This window comes from Ipomoea triloba, chromosome 10, assembly GCF_003576645.1.
Source record: "Ipomoea triloba cultivar NCNSP0323 chromosome 10, ASM357664v1".
NCBI classification, from domain to species: domain Eukaryota; kingdom Viridiplantae; phylum Streptophyta; class Magnoliopsida; order Solanales; family Convolvulaceae; genus Ipomoea; species Ipomoea triloba.
The window spans coordinates 28,870,794-28,892,463 of NC_044925.1; the positions used below are offsets into that span (position 1 = coordinate 28,870,794).

At 35.2% G+C, this 21,670-nt stretch overlaps 3 protein-coding genes across 7 annotated transcripts in view; all 3 read left to right on the plus strand.

The window, feature by feature from the left end:
- Positions 1–6,255, plus strand: part of LOC116032104 — a 14,635-nt gene extending 8,380 nt beyond the window's left edge. The window contains exons 22-32 of the mRNA XM_031274505.1: positions 507–614; positions 811–918; positions 1,014–1,124; positions 1,558–1,697; positions 1,822–2,272; positions 2,397–2,504; positions 2,752–2,810; positions 3,141–3,522; positions 3,652–5,187; positions 5,361–5,568; positions 5,908–6,255. Of these exons, the coding sequence (XP_031130365.1) occupies positions 507–614; positions 811–918; positions 1,014–1,124; positions 1,558–1,697; positions 1,822–2,272; positions 2,397–2,504; positions 2,752–2,810; positions 3,141–3,522; positions 3,652–5,187; positions 5,361–5,568; positions 5,908–6,008 (3,312 nt within the window). The 3' untranslated portion in view covers positions 6,009–6,255. The remainder of the gene's footprint in view (positions 1–506; positions 615–810; positions 919–1,013; positions 1,125–1,557; positions 1,698–1,821; positions 2,273–2,396; positions 2,505–2,751; positions 2,811–3,140; positions 3,523–3,651; positions 5,188–5,360; positions 5,569–5,907) is intronic.
- Positions 6,256–6,904: 649 nt separating this feature from the next.
- On the plus strand, positions 6,905–13,759 carry LOC116033602 (probable amidase At4g34880). Of its 5 annotated transcripts, XR_004100879.1 has the most exons (10): positions 6,905–7,311; positions 7,800–7,856; positions 7,950–8,040; positions 8,131–8,291; positions 8,395–8,522; positions 8,705–8,842; positions 8,987–9,079; positions 9,176–9,293; positions 9,582–10,011; positions 10,101–10,534. XR_004100879.1 is itself a non-coding variant. In XM_031276355.1 (7 exons), exons 2-6 carry the CDS (start codon positions 10,795–10,797, stop codon positions 12,732–12,734), a joined length of 1,551 nt encoding a protein of 516 aa, XP_031132215.1. In that variant the 5' UTR covers positions 9,613–10,011; positions 10,101–10,794; the 3' UTR covers positions 12,735–12,748; positions 13,675–13,759. The 5 variants fall into 5 exon arrangements, 4 of the variants coding, with proteins under 4 accessions (XP_031132215.1, XP_031132214.1, XP_031132217.1 ...); XM_031276355.1 differs by lacking the exons at positions 6,905–7,311; positions 7,800–7,856; positions 7,950–8,040; ... (3 more) ...; positions 8,987–9,079; positions 9,176–9,293 and adding exons at positions 11,461–11,675; positions 11,762–12,007; positions 12,095–12,293; positions 12,384–12,748; positions 13,675–13,759 and having other exon boundaries at positions 9,613–10,011; positions 10,101–11,334; XM_031276354.1 differs by lacking the exons at positions 6,905–7,311; positions 7,800–7,856; positions 7,950–8,040; ... (3 more) ...; positions 8,987–9,079; positions 9,176–9,293 and adding exons at positions 11,461–11,675; positions 11,762–12,007; positions 12,095–12,293; positions 12,384–12,748; positions 13,666–13,752 and having other exon boundaries at positions 9,613–10,011; positions 10,101–11,334.
- On the plus strand, positions 13,536–15,013 carry LOC116033604. The gene has a single exon (XM_031276358.1). It carries the CDS (start codon positions 13,757–13,759, stop codon positions 14,711–14,713), a length of 957 nt encoding a protein of 318 aa, XP_031132218.1. The 5' UTR covers positions 13,536–13,756; the 3' UTR covers positions 14,714–15,013.
- The last annotated feature ends 6,657 nt before the right edge of the window (positions 15,014–21,670 follow it).

Below are 21,670 nucleotides of genomic sequence, written 5' to 3' on the forward strand. Positions count from 1 at the left end.
GGGGGGGGGGGGGGGGGGGGGGGGGGGTAATATTAAGGGGAGGAAGCAAGGGAAGGTCAATAAATGGAATGTGGATTGATAGTTCTAAGGTGTGCAATACACTATTACACTGCAATGAAGTGTGCTTCTAGGCTCAACAATTTTGCATGAGAGAACTATAACCTTTTGGAATGGATATCAGTGACCTAATTTGAAGTTCTTCATCTCTAGATTCCTTTTCATGATATCTTAATTTAATAAGGAATATGTTAAACAATCTTGGATTACATCTTCAAGTATCATTGTGGATAAGCAACAGCCATTCTTTAAAAAACTCCTTTGATGTCCTCTACTCTCTGATTTTGCAATTTTGTTTCTATCAAATATCTTGTGTGCTGTATCATATAAAAAAACTGCCGTGCAATCGTGCATCAACATAAACGCTGGAATGCTTCCTTTTGTATGACAGTGAATAACTTGCTAATGGTGTTTCAACAAATGTAGGACTCACACTTCTACTTTTTCAGGATTTGCCCAGTCGTCCAGTCCTTCATCAAGCAGTTATGTCATCTGCAACAAAACCTATTCCTGTGGTTACAGCAGCGATATCCTTGATGTCGTTCTTCAGGAATCCTGTATGATCTAGTGCTAGCATGAATTAAGCTTATTTTGAGCATACCCACGTTTTTTTTTACAGAATCTAAATACGGAGTATCTAATAAGTGTGTTTCTGTAGCTAGCTTTCCTATTGTATTAATATTGACTGCTGATCTAGAAATTCCAATCAATCTGTTGATAAACATTTCATTAATAACTTCGTTGCTCATACAGAAGATACAGCTTGCTGCAGCAAGGCTACTGTCTGTGTTATTTCTTGTTGGTGATGATTCAAGCTCTTGTGCATTTGGCAATGCATATTTTGGTCTGGATGAAAAGCAGGTATAACTTTATTTTCAAATTCTATTGGTTGATAAGTTTTCAGCTGATGGGATTGCACTATTTCACTTCTAATTCTGCCAAAATGCATGTTACAGATTCATAATTTTAAGAATGCTATTTGTAGTATTCTTAGCGAACAGGCTGGTTCAAGCGATGATCTCATAGTTGCTACTTTCCAGATGCTAAGTTCTGCTGCAAATCATCAAGTATGCTTATAGCTTCATTTGCAACATGCTTGAATAGCTTTCTGATCATCTATAATCCAAGCTTTTTCTCTAAAATGGTTGAACTGTAAAGAGATATTAATTTCAAATTTTCAAGTGTGCTTAATCCATGCTCTATTTGGATATATGAATAAACAATGATGAGTGTAATATATACTCCGTAATATTTATCACAGGGTTTCCTTCACTAATGACTGCTATATAATATTACTCCTAGGTATTTTAGTTTTTATGGTTCTTTTTGCCGGACATGCTTTTCCTTCTACTTTCCTCCTCCACAGATGGCAACACTGAGCTTTAGTGATTGCAAAACACATGCTCTATCTTTGTTTAAGTTCTTGTTCATAGTGCCATTCTTCTAATTTGTTAACCTATAAGGACTTTGTGGAGCTCAGGTAGATGTTCCTTGTTGCAGGCTTCATTTCTTTCTGCTGTGATTGCCCTGGGTGAGAATGACAAAGATCAGGAACATGAGTATCAATCACAGTCCAAGGATGCGAATATATTAAATCACATTTTGCTATATGTAAGGAGATCTGAGGCCCTTATGGAGAGGTAAATTCACATCATTCTTCACTATCTCTTCCATTTTTCTTATTTACAAAGCCTGCAATCTATCACTTTGAGAAATGCTACTTGAGTTGATTTGATGTATAGACACTTTTTTTTTTTTCCTCAGCAACCCGGCCATACTGTATAATTTGCTGAACTTCCTGAAGGCACTCTGGCAAGGAGCTGGTCACTATAGAAATATTTTGAAGCAGTTAACAAACTCAGACTTCTGGAGACAATTGTCTAATTCTCTCATGCAAATTAGAGAATCCGAAAATCTATCCGAAGTGGACCCTCGTGATGTAGCTTACATATATAAATGTCAATCTAGTGTGTTGGACTTGATGGCTTATGAGATGTTCCTACTAAAAAAGACATTAAATGCTGACTTGCATGCAAAGCAGACCTCTCCATTGCTACACGATACAGTAGAGAAAACAGTTAGTTCCTTAATAGAGAGAAGTGAAGATAATATAGTATATATTCTTAAGACCTGGTGCACAAGCTCATCATTGGGAAAGCTGATCAAGTCATTTGTATCAGTTGAATATGATGATTGCACTAATTTACGTGGCAAGGTAAGTTGTGATCTTCTGAAAATAATATACTAAGACTTTGTGAACTCCATGCTACTTTTTCTGTCATGGGTTATGGTACTTTTTCCACATACATGAGTGTTTAATTGGTTAGAGAATCTTGCAGGTTGCGGCTAGCTTGTTTGCTGTGCATTTAATGGCTAAAGTAAGAAGCAGTGATACTGGGAGTTTGTCAATTTCACTTATTGATAAGGTCTCTACCTTGTCACAAAAGGTTTGATTCTTTCTCTGTCGCTCCTGCAGAATTTGTCATACTTTACTTCTGATATGATAGACAAGATTTGAGCAAAATTTGATGACATATTAGTTGCAGAATTGTTTTTTTTTTTAATTATTATATTTTATTTTATTTTATTTATTTTTATTTTTTTACTTGTTTTCAATCACCTTTTCTTTTAAAAATGTGCCCTTTACTAGCTACTTACTTCTGCTTTATATTTTTGCTCCTTTCGCCTCTATAGTTGAGCAAGTTGCCTGCCTTTTCTGAGCTGATGGTGTACTATGGAGAGCGTGGTTACAGGTATTCTTCACATTATTGTCATTTCCGGCTGTGTAGAGGCTGCTCATATATTTTCTTACAGTAATTTCTTTGACTATTTGTTTGCTGATCAGATGTCTTGATTTGTTTCATATCTCATGATTATATGAACCATGTCATCACCACAAGTATACATAAATATTGATACCATGAATCATGTATGACTAGGTCTTGAGATTTGTCTCTATTGATAAAGGACTAAGGAAGGGATGTATACATGTCTACTTCGTAATATCTGTTGTGTGTGTGTGTGTGTGTGTGTATGTATGTATAAAATGACTTAATCTAGTTTGTATTTCCTTTTTGAACCAGTGGAGGGGAAGAATTGCACAATTTAATTCTCAATGATCTATTCTATCATTTGCAAGGAGAGCTTGATGGTAGAGAAATTAGCCATGGACCATATAAAGAACTGTCACAATATTTGATAGGGTCTAAGTTTTTGCAAACCTATCGATGCAAGGGGGATGATGACCTGCCACAACCCAACAATGCCTACTTGTTTGACATCAACCATCTAGTAACAGAGATGGGGATAGATATGTGGAATTTTTCTGGTTGGAGATCATCTAAAGCAATTGCTGAAGTCTTGCTACTCTGGTTGCGGAATGTCAATGCCATGGCATTGGTGACTAGTTCCAAACTTGTTGCTATAAAATCCTTGATAACTCTGTTCTCTATGTTTGATGATAAAGTAAGTTCCCATCCTCTTGAATTTTTTCCAGATTATCTCACTCAAATTCATTCTTTGTCTTCAATGAGAGAGAAAAGTGACTAAACAAATCAGTTTGACTTGACTTATAATTTTTACCGACTTCTGCAGTCAAGTCAGTTTAAAGCTGCAACTGGTGGGAAGATTCCTGAGCAAACAATTTTCTCAAGCATCAACTATACATGCCAATGTCTGCAAGCCACAATAGACTTGCTAGCTCCAGCTTCTGATGCTAGTAATGATATACTTGATATTCTTGCAGCTCAAATAGATCTGCTCTTCCACTTTGTCAGATCTATGACTAGGAGTTTACCTTTACCTACTTTTCTGCTAATACTAAAATCTTCGAGTTATGGCCTTAAAGTATTGAATTCTAGGCCATCAGTTACTGGTTTTACAACAACAACAAAGACTCTGCTTATGTTGATTCTTTTTTCAGTCGAGTACTGTTGCAACAAGTCAAATTGCAGTCTTCCTACTGAAGCTGATAATGAATCTAGTGAAGCCTTAGCTGAGGCTGCGAATGTCAGCTTGGGACTGTTACCCATTCTTTGCAATTGCATTGAAGTTGCTGATTATTGTACCCTCAGTCTGACTATTATTGATGTAGTAGTTAAAAGTTTCTCAACACCTGCAACGTGGTTTCCTATTATCACGAAACATCTCCAGCTGCAACCTGTTGTCCACAAGCTTCTAGATAGAAATTTCTCTGCAAATGTACACATTATATTGAAGTTTCTATTAACACTTGGATGTGTGAGAGAAGGTGCTAAGATGCTAATGAGTGCTGGAGTTTTTGCATATTTACGGGAGTTGCTGACTGACATTCCTGATGGTACATCTTTCTCAATTGTTCAAAATGAGTGGATTCTTTCAGAGGCATTTAAAAACAATGAAAAGCATCAGTCCATATGGGGACTTGGCTTGGCAGTTGCCACAACTATTATTCACTCTCTGGGAGAAAGTTCAGTAGATGTTATTGATTATGTGATGGCTTACCTGATTGTGGAGAAAGCAAATACAATTTATTATTATCTTAGTGCTCCTGATTTTCCTTCTGATGATCGTGAGAAGAAAAGAGCGCGTGCTCTCAAGACATGTACTTCATTGTATGCTCTTATGGAGACAGAGAATACACTGACTCTAATATGTGTGCTAGCTAGATATCGAAATTCATGGATTAAGGTCATGAAAGAAATGGAGTCGCAGTTAAGGGAGAGATGTATCCATCTACTGGCTTTCATTAGCCGGGGAACACTTCACCATGGGGAATCATCTGCAAAATGTGCTCCCCTCTTGTGTCATCCGTTCCTTAGGGACGAGCTTGAGTCGCAGAAGAAGCCATCATTTATCAATAGCAAAAATGGTTGGTTTGCTCTTTCTCCTCTTGGTTGTGAGCTCAGCACAAAATTTTCTTCAAGAATATCCAGTATTAGCAAAGGTCAATCAAATGAAATTGTTACTCCTGGTGCTCAGACACATTTTTCTGACACAGTGGCTGTTCAGATCTACAGAATCACATTTCTTCTTCTTAAGTTCTTATGTATACAAGCTGAGGGAGCTGCTGAAAGGGCACAAGACCTAGGTTATGTTGACCTTGCACATTTTCCAGAATTACCAATGCCTGATATCCTACATGGATTGCAGGTGATACTTGAAATCTTTTTTGCTCTTCCTGTTATTTTGGATTATTGAGTCTTGCAGGTGACATGTTTGGCTTATGTATACTTGTAAGCATGTTGCCCTCAAGATGTGACTCTTCCATCAATGTGTATTGGCAGTCTCCTAAAAATGGGTTGGTTTTATTTTTTGTGTTGTAGAATCAAGGGATATCTATTGTCGCCGAATTGTGTGAAGCCAACAAGTTGAAGCAGGTTACCTCTGAGATACAGGGCGTTTGTGTTTTGCTGTTACAGATAACAATAATGGCATTGTATCTGGAATACTGTGTGATCCAAATTTGTGGAATGAGACCTGTCTTGGGACGAATGGAGGATTTCTCAAAGGAATTCAAGCTCCTGATAAGAGGTACTGATACCTTGTTTCTGTTATGGACACTGAATCTGGGCATACCCAATTTGGTTACACCGATTTAAAGGAATGCATCATAATTAATGAGTTTAACTGAAGGGAATTAAACAAAATGCCACTTATGAAGCTATACATAACCCAAAAGTTGGCGCTTGGTATCTTCTCTTCCCACTTGAGTGGGGGTAATTTTTAGATTTAAATTTTGTAATCAATGATTTGGATAGTGGTTCAGGGATAGAATATGCTTTCTGTTTCCATATATAAAGTACAAATATTCATCTCTAGGCTTTAGCTTTGAACTTATTATAACTTGGTGCATTGTTTTGTTTTCTGCAGCAACGGAAGGGCATGCATTTCTGAAAGAACATGTGAAGTCCGTCAAGCAGATTGTATCTTTTGTGTATCCTGAATTATTGCAGAGGGAAGACTTTCGATGACTTGTATATATAGAGTGAATTGCGTAGGTTAAACATTTGCATTTATATCCTGCTTTTTTCAATTACCTTGTAGTTGCTGAATTATTTTCATTAATCATTATAGGAAAATGGCATATTCGATTGTGCCTGAAATCCATTCTCCTGTTCCCCCTTTACAAGGAATTAACTTAAATTTGCAAGCTAAGAATTGTTATTACACTCTTAAATGCAAATATTTTGAGAAAGGAATCTTGTCCCGATGTTGACCTAAAATAGTTCAATGGTGGAATGCAGCAAACATCTAAAGAAATGAGAATCTCAAATTTGTCATTATTATTATTATTATTATTATTATTATTATTATTATTATTTCATAACACGGTCAAGTGTATTTGTTTGTAGAAAACAAAAGCTGGTTATCCTCTACTAACAATTGTCAGTGGCAAACAAAGGTTTTTTAATCATACGTCCAACGGCATTGCCGTCTGTCATATCCGACGGCTAAGAACAGCTTCTCATGTTTTAGCCAACCGCAGGGTTTTCTTTGACATCGCCATTGGCAGTCAACCAGGTGTGCGGGTTGTGTTGGAGTTGTTTGCCGACACAAATCTACTCCCAGACAACTTCTGTCATTCTGTGCTTTACGCAGGGAAAAGTAAGTAATAGTTCATGCATAATTCTTTTTTATCTACTCTGTAATTATAGTTATAAATATTAGATAGCAAAAATGCTAGTATTAAAATTAATGTTAAAATATAAACTTTACTAATTTAAAGTTAAATCATTAATTATTAATTTGAATTGTATGACATTGTTTATTTAAACTTTAAAGAGAAAAGCATTCAATACTCACTATTCATTCAGTCACCCGGCGTCCAATAAGTCAAAACCAGAATGGACGATGTTTGAAAGAGACTAGTATACACTCCGCGTCACAGCGCGGTGATCGGTGAATCCAACACACGGGGAGGACGTAAAATAAATGATCTCTGGTTTTTCTTTATCATTTCTTTCCGTTCGGTTTTCAGTGCTGCGACACTGTAGCTACCGTTTGGCGGCCGTCGGGAAATCATTTTTGTATATATCTTGGATTTTTCATTGTTTGGAAGATTTCTAAGTGAAAAATACTAGCAATCGGATTGGGGTTTAGTTGTACATGTCTTGAGTGCATATAGAGAAAAGGTGGAGTGGGGAAGCGAGATGGCGATATCGGACAACGTGAGAGGCCTAATTCTGGCAGTCTTATCGAGCTTGTTTATCGGAACGAGTTTTATCTTGAAGAAGAAAGGTCTGAGACGTGCTGCAGCTGCTGGTACTCGCGCAGGTCTCAATTGAATCTTCACATTTTCTTTTCTTTACGTTCATTTCTTGCTTGATTCTTGACTTGGTTGGATCTCCACTTATTAGTCGTGCTTGGTTGGGCTATTGTAATAAGACTTAGATTTTTATTTTTTTTTAATTATTTTTATCTCTATTATATTTTGTTTTACGCATAAATTTGAGTATGTGATGCCAATATGATTAAGAAATGATAGTGAATTCTGGATGAGATTCAGAGCATATTCATGGTCAACGCACGGAAAATGATGAGTCTTGCTCTGTAGGTCAAATTGGCAAGGGTTAACTAGTACTCCGTAACATATATGGATATTGTTTTGTAAATGGGAATTCCTGTTTAGTATAGAGACTTGGGTTGTTGAAGGTTTTTCTTGATAGGGATTGGTTTGGGTTACAGTGCAGGCAACATCCATTTTCACACTTATCAGTTACCCGCCCACTTATTAATTTTATTCTTCTGAATCTTTGCTGCAGGTGTTGGAGGTTATACTTATTTGTCAGAACCACTTTGGTGGGTAGGCATGATTACAAGTAAGTAGAGCATGCTACACATTCTAACCTGTATAAGCATTATACTTCTGCTTTTCTCTTTTATTTTTTGATATAATACACTTGGACATGCAGTGATTGTTGGAGAGGGAGCAAATTTTGTAGCATATGTTTATGCTCCTGCAGTTCTTGTGACTCCACTTGGTGCATTGAGTATAATAGTTAGGTAAACTTCAGGCACCCATGAAGTCTATAAACTCTGATATGGAATGCTGGATGTTACTTGCAAACTAACCATCTTTGTGAATCTGCATAGTGCTGTTTTAGCACACTTTATGTTGAAGGAACGGCTACGACGGTTAGGCATACTGGGATGCATTTCATGCATTGTAGGCTCCGTAGTAATTGTTATCCATGCACCTCAGGAGCGTATGCCAACTTCTGTACAAGAAATCTGGAATTTGGCAACACAACCAGGTCATCATTCTGCCAAGCTTTTCCTTCATGCCTTGTGTTATATATCATTCAGTCATCCTGATGAGCTTGTTACTGAATTTTTCCTCATTGCTTATTTCAACAGCATTTTTAATTTATGTAGCATCGGCATTGTCAATAGTGCTCGCTTTGATATTGCATTTTGAGCCTCGCTATGGTCAAACAAACTTACTGGTTTACTTGGGCATCTGTTCCTTAATGGGTTCACTTACGGTAATTGTTTTTTGTTTGTTTGTTTGTTTGTTTGTTTGTTTGTTTTTTTGTTTTTTTGTTTTTTTTTTCCTCTCTCTTTATACACTGCATGTGTGGCAGGATTGCTGTTGTTTTTCTTTCCTTAAATTGCTTTTTATCTTCCCAGGGTAGAGTTGGCATGTAGTTTATGTGCTTCTGTGCAGGTTGTTTGCATAAAAGCCATTGGAATCGCAATAGAACTCACTCTTGAAGGAATCAGTCAAATTGCATATCCTCAGACTTGGTTATTCCTTACAGTTACTGTAATATGTGTTGTCACACAGTTGAATTACCTCAACAAGGTACATCTTATATCATCATTTACAATGGTACCTCTATTTGAGTAGCTGAGCTATATCCGTGCTGATGAATTTGAAGTGTTTGGCACCCTATAATATTTCATGTCTAGCACATACCTTGCTGATGCATATGCCACATTTGTATAGGCACTTGATACATTCAGTGCAGCGATTGTTTCACCGGTATATTATGTGATGTTTACTACCCTGACCATTGTTGCAAGTGCCATAATGTTCAAGGTTTGTTATGACTTTCTGCTCTTCCCAATTATGATTCCTGGAAGGAATTGCAGGGTAATTACAAACTAATATTCATCCTTTTCAACTTTCATACAGGACTGGGCTGGTCAGGAGGCAAGCAGCATAGCTTCTGAGATATGTGGATTCATCACTGTGCTCTCTGGAACAACAATACTTCATGTTACTAGAGAACAGGAAGCAACAAATGTTCCAGGTATGAACAAGACTGGAATTTTATGAATGTACTTGTCTAGTGCCTTTATAACATATGGGACTGTCTCTTTGTTTAACAGAGCTTAATATGTTTATGTCAATTCACTACTGTAACACGCACACATTTTTTTGTTGTGTTACTTGTGCAATAGAAATGGTGGTTCCTACTCCTTTAGCACAATACATATTGGTAAAATATGGTTACTATCTTGACTGCTTTATACATGTACACTCTTTTTTCCTGTACACATGTCTACTGTAATACACATAATAAACTGGTTAAATGCAGGAACATGCTATGATGAAGAGCAGATGAAGGATATGGAGGAAGCACATTTTATCGCATTGCATAATCCGGATTATTTTTCAACAGATATTGGATATGCAACTTCACGGGATTAGACAGTTCATCTGTGTTGCTCAGGTTGTTGAGGCTTCAGGAGGTCGTCACCTGGTATGCTCTATTTGGTGTACATTCCTTGAAGAAAGTCTTTATCTACTGGCAGCAATGGTTTTGAACATGATATTGTGGAATCTGGTATTCGTTTTTGAGGTTCAGACACATGAATTCTTTGGTATATAGATAATTTTTTTTTTTCCAGAATTGGGTTTATTTCTTGCATATTGCCTTGCTTTTGCAACATCATATCACCGATTGCCTTGAAGTTGGTTATAAGATTGAAGATATGGTTGCAGGCTGTTAAAACATAGAAGTGAAGGTAACTCATATATTTTTCAGTGATAATAGCTGTAACAAGTATTGGGAAGATGGTTAGCTGACTTAAAATTTATATGTTTTGAATTTCAGGGTTATAATGTATGGGGCACAGGGAGATGGAGCAAGTGAGTGTTCTTTAAGGTGATTGTTGTTGGTAGCACAAATACGGAGTAGTTAAAAGTGTAGGAAATTGTGGTTAGAAAGTGGAATGATGACGGCGGATTCCATCTTTTCTGGTAACAGGAGGCCATTAAAGTAAAGTACTATAGTATGTCATGTGTGCATATTTCATTATAACGATAACGTCGAGGACACCGCTAACACCTTACCGTCCGGCATCTTCCATTTTTTGGATGTGAAGAGGTTGATAAGTCGAAATGTGTGTCGGCGAAAAGTTGAGGAGGCAAGAATCCCACGTCACTTTTGGATGCAGACTTAATTGTAAACACCCCTCTAATTGTTCAAAGCCAACTATATGATGATTATATTAAAATAAGCATAATGAATAATGATTCGAGTCTCTACAAAACTTTGTGACATATCTGGTGGGGAGTCTCAATGCTGCTCTTATTTTATACGGAGTAAATAAAAGCAACACAGTCAATGCTCCTTTATAAAAGTAGGTAGCTTTCTCTGTCTTTCCCACTCATAATGAGAAAGAGCCAAAGAGGAAGGAGCCCTATGAAATTATCTCCAATCGTTCCCACTGGACGAAGGAAGTCAGTGTTTGAGTGAGTCAAGATTCAGATTGTTTAAGGAAACGAGATCATAATACTCACTCACAATGGGTAGCTATAAAATTATCTTCTTTTCCCTCTGCACTGTCTTGTTTATCGCCAGCAGCAGCAGAAGGATTGAAGGCAGTTTATTTTTATTCCCAATGAAAGAAGCAAGTGTTTGCGATCTTCAGGCTGCTTTCCAGCACAACAGGGTCAACTCCAGGCAACTTGTAGAGTTCTATATTGCTAATATCCAGAAGCTCAATCCAGTTCTTAAAGCAGTCATCCAAGTCAATCCAGAAGCACTTGACTTGGCAGATAAAGCTGATCAAGAACGTAAAAACAAGACATCAGTGACTTCTCTGTCGTTGTTACATGGTATTCCCGTTCTTGTGAAGGACAACATTTCAACCAAGGATAAGCTGAACACAACTGCTGGATCTTGTGCGCTTCTTGGGTCAATTGTGCCTCAGGATGCAGGTGTTGTGAAGAAATTGAGAAAAGCTGGGGCGATCATACTGGGAAAAGCAAGCATGACTGAGTGGGCAGCTTTCAGGTCAGATGCCATGCCCAGTGGCTGGAATTGTAGACTTGGCCAAGCTGTGGTAAGTTTACTAATTTGCTTCAATTCAATTCAAAGAAATGTTATTCTTGGCTTCTAGACTCAGGGTGCCAAGGATCTGCTAATGACAAGTTTGAATGTTGATTTGATTGCCAACTGTGTTATGCAGAATCCTTATGTAGCATCTGCTGATCCGTCGGGTTCAAGCACCGGTTCAGCAATATCAGCAGCTGCAAATTTGGTCACAGTTACACTAGGCACAGAAACAGCAGGATCCATCTTGAGTCCATCCAATGCCAATTCAGTTGTTGGGATCAAACCCACTGTAGGCCTAACAAGCCGAGCAGGTGTTGTGCCAATTTCACATAGACAGGACACCGTCGGGTATGTACTATGTAATGCTACTCACAAATTAAATACGCAGAGACTGATGAACTAATAATAGATAATGCTGCTGCTGCTATAAACAGGCCAATTTGCAGGACTGTGAGTGATGCAGTTCATGTCCTAGATGTTATTGTTGGATATGATCCTGATGACAAACAGGCAACACATGAAGCTTCAATGTACATTCCACAAGGCGGGTATGCCCAATTTCTCAAGGCTGATGGACTAAAGGGTAAGAGATTGGGGATTACCAGGAACAATGGTTTAGTTGGGTTCAATGACGACTCAGAAACCTTGAAAGCTTATGAACAACATTTCACAACACTGAGGTAGTAATATATATTCACGTACTGTTCCTAATTTATACCTAGAATGAATGTAATTTGTTTAGTTACTATGTTAAAACATGTATAAAGGCAAAGAGGAGCAGAGTTGGTTGACAATTTGGAGATACCCAATTTTGAGCTGCTAGTCCATTCTGTTATTGCTGCTCAAGACATAGCTCTGAAAGCAGAGTTCAAGATTGATGTGAATGCCTACCTTGGAAACTTAGTGGAATCTCCAGTGCGATCCTTGGAGGATGTGATTGCATATAACCAAAAAAATGCAGATGGCGTAAGTGAATTTGAGCACAAATTAAAGTGAACGTATAGGATATGAGTTTGCAGCCAAAGAAACTAAAACTTAATGATTTGGTTCATGCAGGAAATGATTGAGAAGTATGGGCAAAATATACTGGTGGAAGCTGAGGAGACTAGAGGGATAGGGAGATTGGAAAGAGAGGCGCTTGCGAATATCAAAAAAGCCTGCAAGGATGGGTTTGAGAAGTTGATGAAAGACAATAATTTGGATGCGTTAATGTCGCCTGGATCAGATGTAGCTTCCATTCTTGCACTTGGAGGGTATCCAGGAATCAATGTTCCAGCGGGGTACGATAAAAATGGAGTCCCATTTGGTGTTTCCTTTGGAGGGCTAAAGGGCTCAGAGCCCAAACTCATTGAGATTGCATATGGGTTTGAACAGGCTACCATGATCAGGAAAGCTCCTCCGGTTTAATCCATGGAATGCATGTGAGCACCTTTCTCTAATCTGCCTAAAATATTGAGAATAATGACATTGTTTGCTTCAATTCAGTCTCTTTATTATTCTTGAAAATAAAAATGATTTCCAAACATAGTATTGTAGCTAAGATTCTCAAGTGGGTGTATTGTTACACATGCACAACCTTAAACAATATCGTGAATTAGCTAATTTGAGTCCAATAGATAACATTGGAAATTATGGGATTCAATTCCCTGTCCTTTTGTTTTGTTCTCAGAATGATAAAGTTTTATAGCCACAAAAATAGGACATGTTTTAAAACAATAGTACAAACCCATGAATAAAAATATCTAGGTATCAATACAAAAAACCTTGTCTTTTATTCATATGAGAGAGAGAGAGAGAGAGAGCCATTTAAGGTGAGGAGGGGGCAATGTATCAGTGTATCACTCAAAGAACACGTGTTTATAGGTAGTTTAACTAATCATGATTAATCTAGTAGGTCAGTACATTGTGAAAGCTTGTCAATTTTTGATCTGATTGACTTAGCCTTTTGATACTATTAACAACAAATGAAGAATATATCTGAGCAATGTATCCAACTCACACTATGGTAAAAATGTAGTCAAGCTAAGGTAGATGAGCAGGGAAAAGTTAGTGTAATTTAGATTAGAAGAAAAGGAGGTGATTACAATAATGAAAATGAAGAGTAGATAAGTGGAGAAAGCTAAGGTGTATAATTATGGATGGATGGATAATGACTGGCCACCAGCTAAGCTGGCCCCGCAATACATAAACAACAACCAATGTCAATTTCCACATGCCAACAAACATGAAAGGCAAGGGGGGAAATTTCATTCTTTAGCTACATATATCTCCGCACAATACTACACGATAAAATTCATTAATTACTGTATATATGGTACTATTTTAATTAAGATAATAGTTTGTTGAGATGCAGATTTATAATAAACCCCCACAGACAGCGCAGCCAACCATTCATCTACTGCCAACTGCACAAGAAAAAGAAGAAGAAGATGGGTGCTCAGTGCTCTAAGCAAGTTGAGCGACGAAAAGCTGTTCATACTGAGAAGAAATACTTGCAAGATCTTCAAGGCAAGGACGGCGATGATTTCCCCGGTTCTGATTACCACCCGGCTGATCGGAAAAACTGGATGGGAGGCCTTGACCCTGCCAAACTTGGTGTCAACCAAATCGTGTGGCCTGGGACTCACGATTCCGCCACAAACAAGATTGGAATTCCTCTCATTTCTCGCCCCTTCGCGCAGTGCCAATCCTTGTCAATCTACAACCAACTGGTGACCGGTGCTCGCGTTCTTGATATCCGGGTTCAGGAGGACCGGAAAGTGTGCCATGGAATTCTCACAACCTACGGCGTTGACGTTGTCATCAACGACGTCAAGAAGTTCCTGTCGGAGACCCAGTCGGAGATCATCATCCTGGAGATCCGTACCGAGTACGGCCACGATGATCCGGCCGATTTCGACAAATACCTGGAAGAAGAGCTGGGCGAGTATCTAATCCACCAGGACGACCAAGTGTTCGGCAAGACAATCGCAGAGCTACTCCCCAAAAGAATCATATGCGTTTGGAAGCCCAGGAAAGCGGCTCAACCCAAAGCAGGAGGTCCGCTATGGAGTTCCGGGTACCTGAAAGATAACTGGATAGACACGGACTTGCCGGAGAAGAAATTCGAGAGCAACATGCAGTATTTGAGCGAGCAGCAGCCCGTGAACTCCCGGAAATACTTTTACAGGGTAGAGAACACGGCCACGCCTCAGGCGGATAACCCGGTGCTGTGTGTTTATCCGGTGACAAACAGGATTCATCCCTATGCTAGACTGTTCATAAACCAATGCATCTCCCAGGGCCATGCTGATAAGTTGCAGATATTTTCAACTGATTTCATTGACGAGGATTTTGTGGACGCCTGTGTTGGCTTCACCAGCGCAAGGCTGGAAGGAAAAGTATAGCTAGCTAGCTAGCTTAAAGTTATTATATATAATATATATATATATATATGTGTGTGGGTGTGTATAAATTGGATGATGTGTGTAAAGTAAAAGTATATTAAAGATCGATGACTGAAATGAGAGTGTTGCATGTGTTATTGTGGGTAGTATACTAGTACTAGTATTAAATGGAGTAGTGATTATATTGTTTTAGTTATGTGAATGTGAAGTTGAATTGTGATTTGTGATGGAGTTGTAGTTACATGGGTAATTATTATTGCTCAAAAATATATCTTAGCTTGTGATATGTAGTTGCATGCATATACATATCCTATGGCTATGAGGCCACCAATATTAATTGTGGCTTAACTTCAGACAGATAGGTTGCGACAGGCTAAGATATATAGATCAGAGGTAATGTTTACATATATGCCAATCTCGATCTTATTTTTCCATACACCAGTATAATGCCACAAGTCAAGAGTATTATATTGCAAAATCACTATTCCTACTTAACACATTCAGTAGGTACAGACCAAAAAAGATGGAGCAAGTGGCATGCCATTTTTTTAAGCACAAAGATATATTCTTATTCACACAATATAATATCTGTTGCACAATGTTATATAATATGCGCTTTCAAAAAAAAATGTTATATAATATGCATGAGTGATATTATGAACTATAACAAACCATCTTTATGTGCAAAATACTAAATTATTATTCTATATATATATAATTTCTCCGAAAAACAAAAATTTTATTAATTGAGCGAAATAAATGTAGTCCAAAAGTGACCATAAAATATATATTTTTTGTGAAAAAAAATGGTATAAATTATTACTTACAAAATATAAAATTTGATACACCATGTTAAAAATTAATAGTGATAAATCTTAACATGTCAATTTCTATGGACAAAATGGTATACTATTACTCACAAAATGGTTAATACACCATGTTAAAAATTATTAGTGGTGAACTATAACATGTCAATTTTAATTTTATAGACAAAATGGTGTGCTATTACTCACAAAATTGTCAATACACCATATTAAATGTTATAAGTGATAAACTATAACATATCAATTTTTATAGACAAAATCGTGCGCTATTACTCACAAAATGGTCAATACACCATGTTGAAAGTTATAAGTGATGAACTATAACATGTCAATTTTTATGGACAAAATGATATATTATTACTCAGGAAATGTTCATTACACCATGTTAAAATAAAGTTATAAGTGATGACTACAGCATGTCATTTTTTATGGACAAAATGGTGTGTTATTACTCACGAAATGGTCAATACACTATGTTGATAGTTATAAGTGACGAACTATAACCTTTCAATTTTATGGACAAAATGGTGTGCTATTACTCACAAAATGGTCAATACACCATGTTAAAATTTATAAGTGATTAACTATAACATCTCAATTTTTATTTACAAAATGGTGTGGTATTACTCACGAAATGGTCAATACACAATGTTGAAAGTTATAAGTGATGCACTATAACATGTCAATTTGTATGGACAAAATGGTGTGCTATTACTCACGAAATGGTCAATACACCATGTTATAAGTTATAAGTGATGAACTATAACATGTCAATTTTTTTGAATAAAATGGTGTGCTATTACTCACAAAATGGTCAATACACCATGTTAAAAGTTATAAATGACTAACTATAAAATTTCAATTTTTATGGACAAAATGGTGAGCTATTACACACAAAATGGTCAATACACCATGTTAAAAGTTATAAATGACTAACTATAAAATTTCAATTTTTATGGACAAAATGGTGTGCTATTACTCACGAAATGGTCAATACACCATGTTATAAGTTATAAGTGATGAACTATAACATGTCAATTTTTTTGAATAAAATGGTGTGCAATTACTCACGAAATGGTCAATACACCATGTTATAAGTTATAAGTGATGAACTATAACATGTCAATTTTTTTGAATAAAATGGTGTGCTATTACTCACGAAATGGTCAATACACAATGTTTAAAGTTATAAGTGATGCACTATAACATGTCAATTTTTATGGACAAAATGGTGTGCTATTACTCACAAAATGGTCAATACACCATGCTATAAGATATAAGTGATGAACTATAACATGTCAATCTTTATTGACAAAATGGTGTGCTATTAGTCACGAAATGGTTAATACACCATGTTAAAAGTTATAAGTGATAAACTATAACATGTCAATTTTTATGGTCAAAATGGTGTGCTATTACTCACGAAATGGTCAATACACCATGTTGAAAGTTATAAGCGATTAACTATGACATGCCAATTTATATAAACAAAATGGTGTGCTATTACTCACAAAATCGTCCATACACCATGTTATAAGTTATTAGTGAGAAATTATAACATGTCAATTTTTATGACCAAAATGTTGTGCTATTACCNACATGTCAATTTTTTTGAATAAAATGGTGTGCTATTACTCACGAAATGGTCAATACACAATGTTTAAAGTTATAAGTGATGCACTATAACATGTCAATTTTTATGGACAAAATGGTGTGCTATTACTCACAAAATGGTCAATACACCATGCTATAAGATATAAGTGATGAACTATAACATGTCAATCTTTATTGACAAAATGGTGTGCTATTAGTCACGAAATGGTTAATACACCATGTTAAAAGTTATAAGTGATAAACTATAACATGTCAATTTTTATGGTCAAAATGGTGTGCTATTACTCACGAAATGGTCAATACACCATGTTGAAAGTTATAAGCGATTAACTATGACATGCCAATTTATATAAACAAAATGGTGTGCTATTACTCACAAAATCGTCCATACACCATGTTATAAGTTATTAGTGAGAAATTATAACATGTCAATTTTTATGACCAAAATGTTGTGCTATTACCCACGAAATGGTCAATATACCATGTTAAAATTTTTAAGTAATGAATTACAAAATGTCAATTTTATAGACAAAATGTTGTGCAATTACTCACGAAATGGTCCATAAACCATGTTATAAGTTACCATGTTATAAATTATAAGTGAGAAACTATAACATGTCAATTTTTATGGACAAAATGGTGTGCTATTACACACAAAATGGTCAATACACCATTTTATAAGTTATTAAGTGATGAACTATAACATGTCAATTTTTTTTGGATAAAATAGTGTGCTATTACTCACGAAATGGTCAATACACCATGTTAAAAGTTATTAGTGATGAACTATAACATGCCAATTTTTATGGTCAAAATAGTGTGTTATTACTCACGAAATAGTAAATACACCATGTTATAAGTTATCAGAGAGAAATTATAACATTTCAATTTTTATGAGCAAAATGGTGTGCTATTACTCACGAAATGGTCAATATATCATGTTAAATTTTTTAAGTGATGAACAACAACATGTCAATTTTAATTTTATAGAAAAAATGGTGTGCTATTACTCACGAAATGGTCAATTCACCATGTTGAAAGTTATAATTGAATGTCAATTTTTATGGTTATTACACCATGTTGTAAGTTATAAGTGATGCACTATAACATGTCAAATTTTTATGGACAAAATATTGTGCTATTACTCACAAAATGGTCAATACACTATGTTATAAGTTATAAGTGATGAACGATACCATGTCTATTTTTTTTGGATAAAGTGGTGTGCTATTAGTCACGAAATGGCCAATACATCAAGTTACAAGTTATAAGTGACGAACTAAAACATGTCAATTTTTATGGTCAAAATGGTGTACTTTTACTCACGAAATGGTCAATACACCATGTTGAAAGTTATAAGTGATTAACTATGACATGTCAATTTTTATGAACAAAATGATGTGCTATTACTCACAAAATGTTCAATACACCATGTTAAAAGTTATAAATGACGAACTATAAAATGTCAATTTTTATGGACAAAATGTTGTGCTATTACGCTCAAAATGGTCAATACACCATGTTAAAAGTTATACGTAACGAACTATAACATGTCAATTTTTATGGCCAAAATAGGATACTATTACTTACGAAATTGTCAATACACCATGTTGAAAGTTATAAGTTATGCACTATAACATGTCAATTTTTATGGACAAAATGGTTTGCTATTACTCACGAAATGGTCAATACACCAAATTATAAGTTATAAGTGATGAACTATAACATGTCAATTTTTTTTTTTGGATAAAATGGTGTGCTATTACTCACAAAATGGTCAATACACAATGTTAAAAGTTATAAGTGATGAACTATAACATATCAATTTTTATAGAGAAAACGGTGTGCTGTTACTCACAATATGATCAATACACGATGTTGAAAGTTATAAGTGATGAACAATAACATGTCAATTTTTATGCACAAAATGGTGTGCTATTACTCACAAAATGGTCAATACACAATGTTGAAAGTTATAAGTGATGCACTATAACATGTCAATTTTTATGGACAAAATGGTGTGCTATTACGCACAAAATAGTCAATATACCATGTTAAAAGTTATAAGTGACGAACTATAACATTTCAATTTTTATGGCCAAAATCTTGTGTTATTACTCACGAAATTGTCAATACACCATGTTGAAAGTTACAAATAAAGAACTATAACATGTCAATTTTTATGGATAAAATATTGTGCTATTACTCACAAAATGGTCAATACATCAGTTGAAAGTTATAAGTAATGCACTATAACATGTCATTTTTTATTGACAAAATGGTGTGCTATTACTCACAAAATGGTCAATACACCATGTTATAAGTTATAAGTGATTAACTATAACATGTCAAATTTTATGGACAAAATGGTGTACTATTACTCACAAAATAGTCAATACACCATGTTAAAATTTATAGGTGATGATATATAACATGTCAATTTTTATGGACAAAATGGTGTGCTATAACTCACAAAATAGTCAATACACCATGTTATAAGTGATGAACTATAACATGTCAATTTTTATTTACAAAATAGTGTCCTATACTCACAAAATGGTCAATACATCATGTTGAAAGTTATAACTAATGAACTATAACATGTCAATTTTTATGCACAAAATGGTGTGCTATTACGCATAAAATGATCAATACACCATGTTAAAAGTTATAAGTGACGAACTATAACATGTCAATTTTTATGGACAAAATGGTGTGCTATTACGCACAAAATGGTCAATACACCATGTTAAAAGTTATAAGTGACGAACTATAACATGTCAATTTTTATTTCCAAAATGGTATACTATTACTCACGAAATTGTCAATACACCATGTTGTAAGTTATAAGTGATGCACTATAACATATCAATTTTTCTGGACAAAATGGTGTGCTATTACTCACGAAATGGTCACTACACCATGTTAAAGTTATAAGTGATGAACTATAACATGTCAATTTTTATGGACAAAATGGTTAATACACCATGTTGAAAGTTATAAGTGATGAACTATAACATATCAATTTTTATGGACAAAATGGTGTGCTATTACTCACGAAATGGTCAATACACCATGTTAAATGTTATAAGTGATAACTATAGCATGTCAATTTTATAGACGAAATGGTGTGCTATTACTCACTCAATACACCATGTTAAAAGTTATAAGTGATGAATTTTAGCATGTCAATTTTTATAAACTAAATGGTGTGCTATTACTCACGAAATGGTCAATACACCATGTTGAAAGTTATAAGTGATGAACTATAACATGTCAATTTTTATGGACAAAATTGTGTGTTATTACTCTCGAAATGGTCAATACACTATGTTAAAAGTTATAAGTGATGAACTATAACATGTCAATTTTTATGCATAAAATGGTGTGCTATTACTCACGAAATGGACAATACGCTATGTTAAAAATTATAAATGATGAATTATATCATGTCAATTTTTATGGATAAAATGGTGTGGTATTACTCACGAAATGGTGAATACACCATGTTACAAGTTATAAATGATGAACTCCTACATGTCAATTTTTATATACAAAATGGTGTACTATTACACACGAAATGGATAATACACAATGTTGAAAGTTATAAGTGATGAACTATAACATGTCAATTTTTATAGACAAAATGATATATTATTGACAAAATGCTCAATACACCATGTTAAAATTTGTAAGTGCTAAACTATAAAATGTATATTTTTATGGACAAAATGGTGTGCTTTTACTCAAAAAATGGTCAATACAATATGTTAAAAGTTATAAGTGACGAACTGTAACATGTCAATTTTAATGGACAAAATAGTGTATTATTACTCACGAAATGATCACTACACCATGTTAAAAGTTACAAGTGAAGAACTATAACATATCAATTTTTGTGGAAAAATGGTTGCTATTACTCACGATTCACGAAATGGTCAATACACTATGTTATAAGCTATAAGTGATGAATTATTACATGTCAATTTTTTTGGACAAAATGGTGTGCTATTACTCACGAAATGGTCAATATACCATGTTAAAAGTTATAAGTGACGAACTGTAACATGTCAATTTTTTTTGACATAATGGTGTGCTATTACTCACGAAATGTTCAATACACCATGTTAAAAGTTACAAGTGATGAACTATAACATATCAATTTTTTTGGAAAAATGGTGTGGTATTACTCACGAAATGGTCAATACACTATGTTATAAGCTATAAGTGATGAACTATAACATGTCAATTTTTTTTGGACAAAATGGTGTGCTATTACTCACGCAATGTTCAATACACCATGCTAAAATTTGTAAGTGATGAACTATAACTTGTCAATTTTTATGGACAAAATGGTGTGTTATTACTCACAAATTGGTCAATACACCATGTTAAAAATGATAAGTGACGAACTATAACATGTCAATTTTTATAGACTAAATAATGTTGTGTGCTATTATTCACAAAATGGTCAATACACCATATTGAAAACACATGGATTAGGATATGTTCGAGGGGT

What these genes read in the sequence shown, in the direction of transcription:
- LOC116033604 (XM_031276358.1), top strand. Translation starts at nt 13,757, where the DNA reads ATGGGTGCTCAGTGCTCTAAGCAAGTTGAGCGACGAAAAGCTGTTCAT.
- LOC116033602 (XM_031276355.1), top strand. Translation starts at nt 10,795, where the DNA reads ATGGGTAGCTATAAAATTATCTTCTTTTCCCTCTGCACTGTCTTGTTT. An exon ending in GTAGACTTGGCCAAGCTGTG is followed by an intron (nt 11,335 to 11,460) that starts GTAAGTTTACTA and finishes TGTGTTATGCAG; the next exon opens with AATCCTTATGTAGCATCTGC. An exon ending in CATAGACAGGACACCGTCGG is followed by an intron (nt 11,676 to 11,761) that starts GTATGTACTATG and finishes TGCTATAAACAG; the next exon opens with GCCAATTTGCAGGACTGTGA.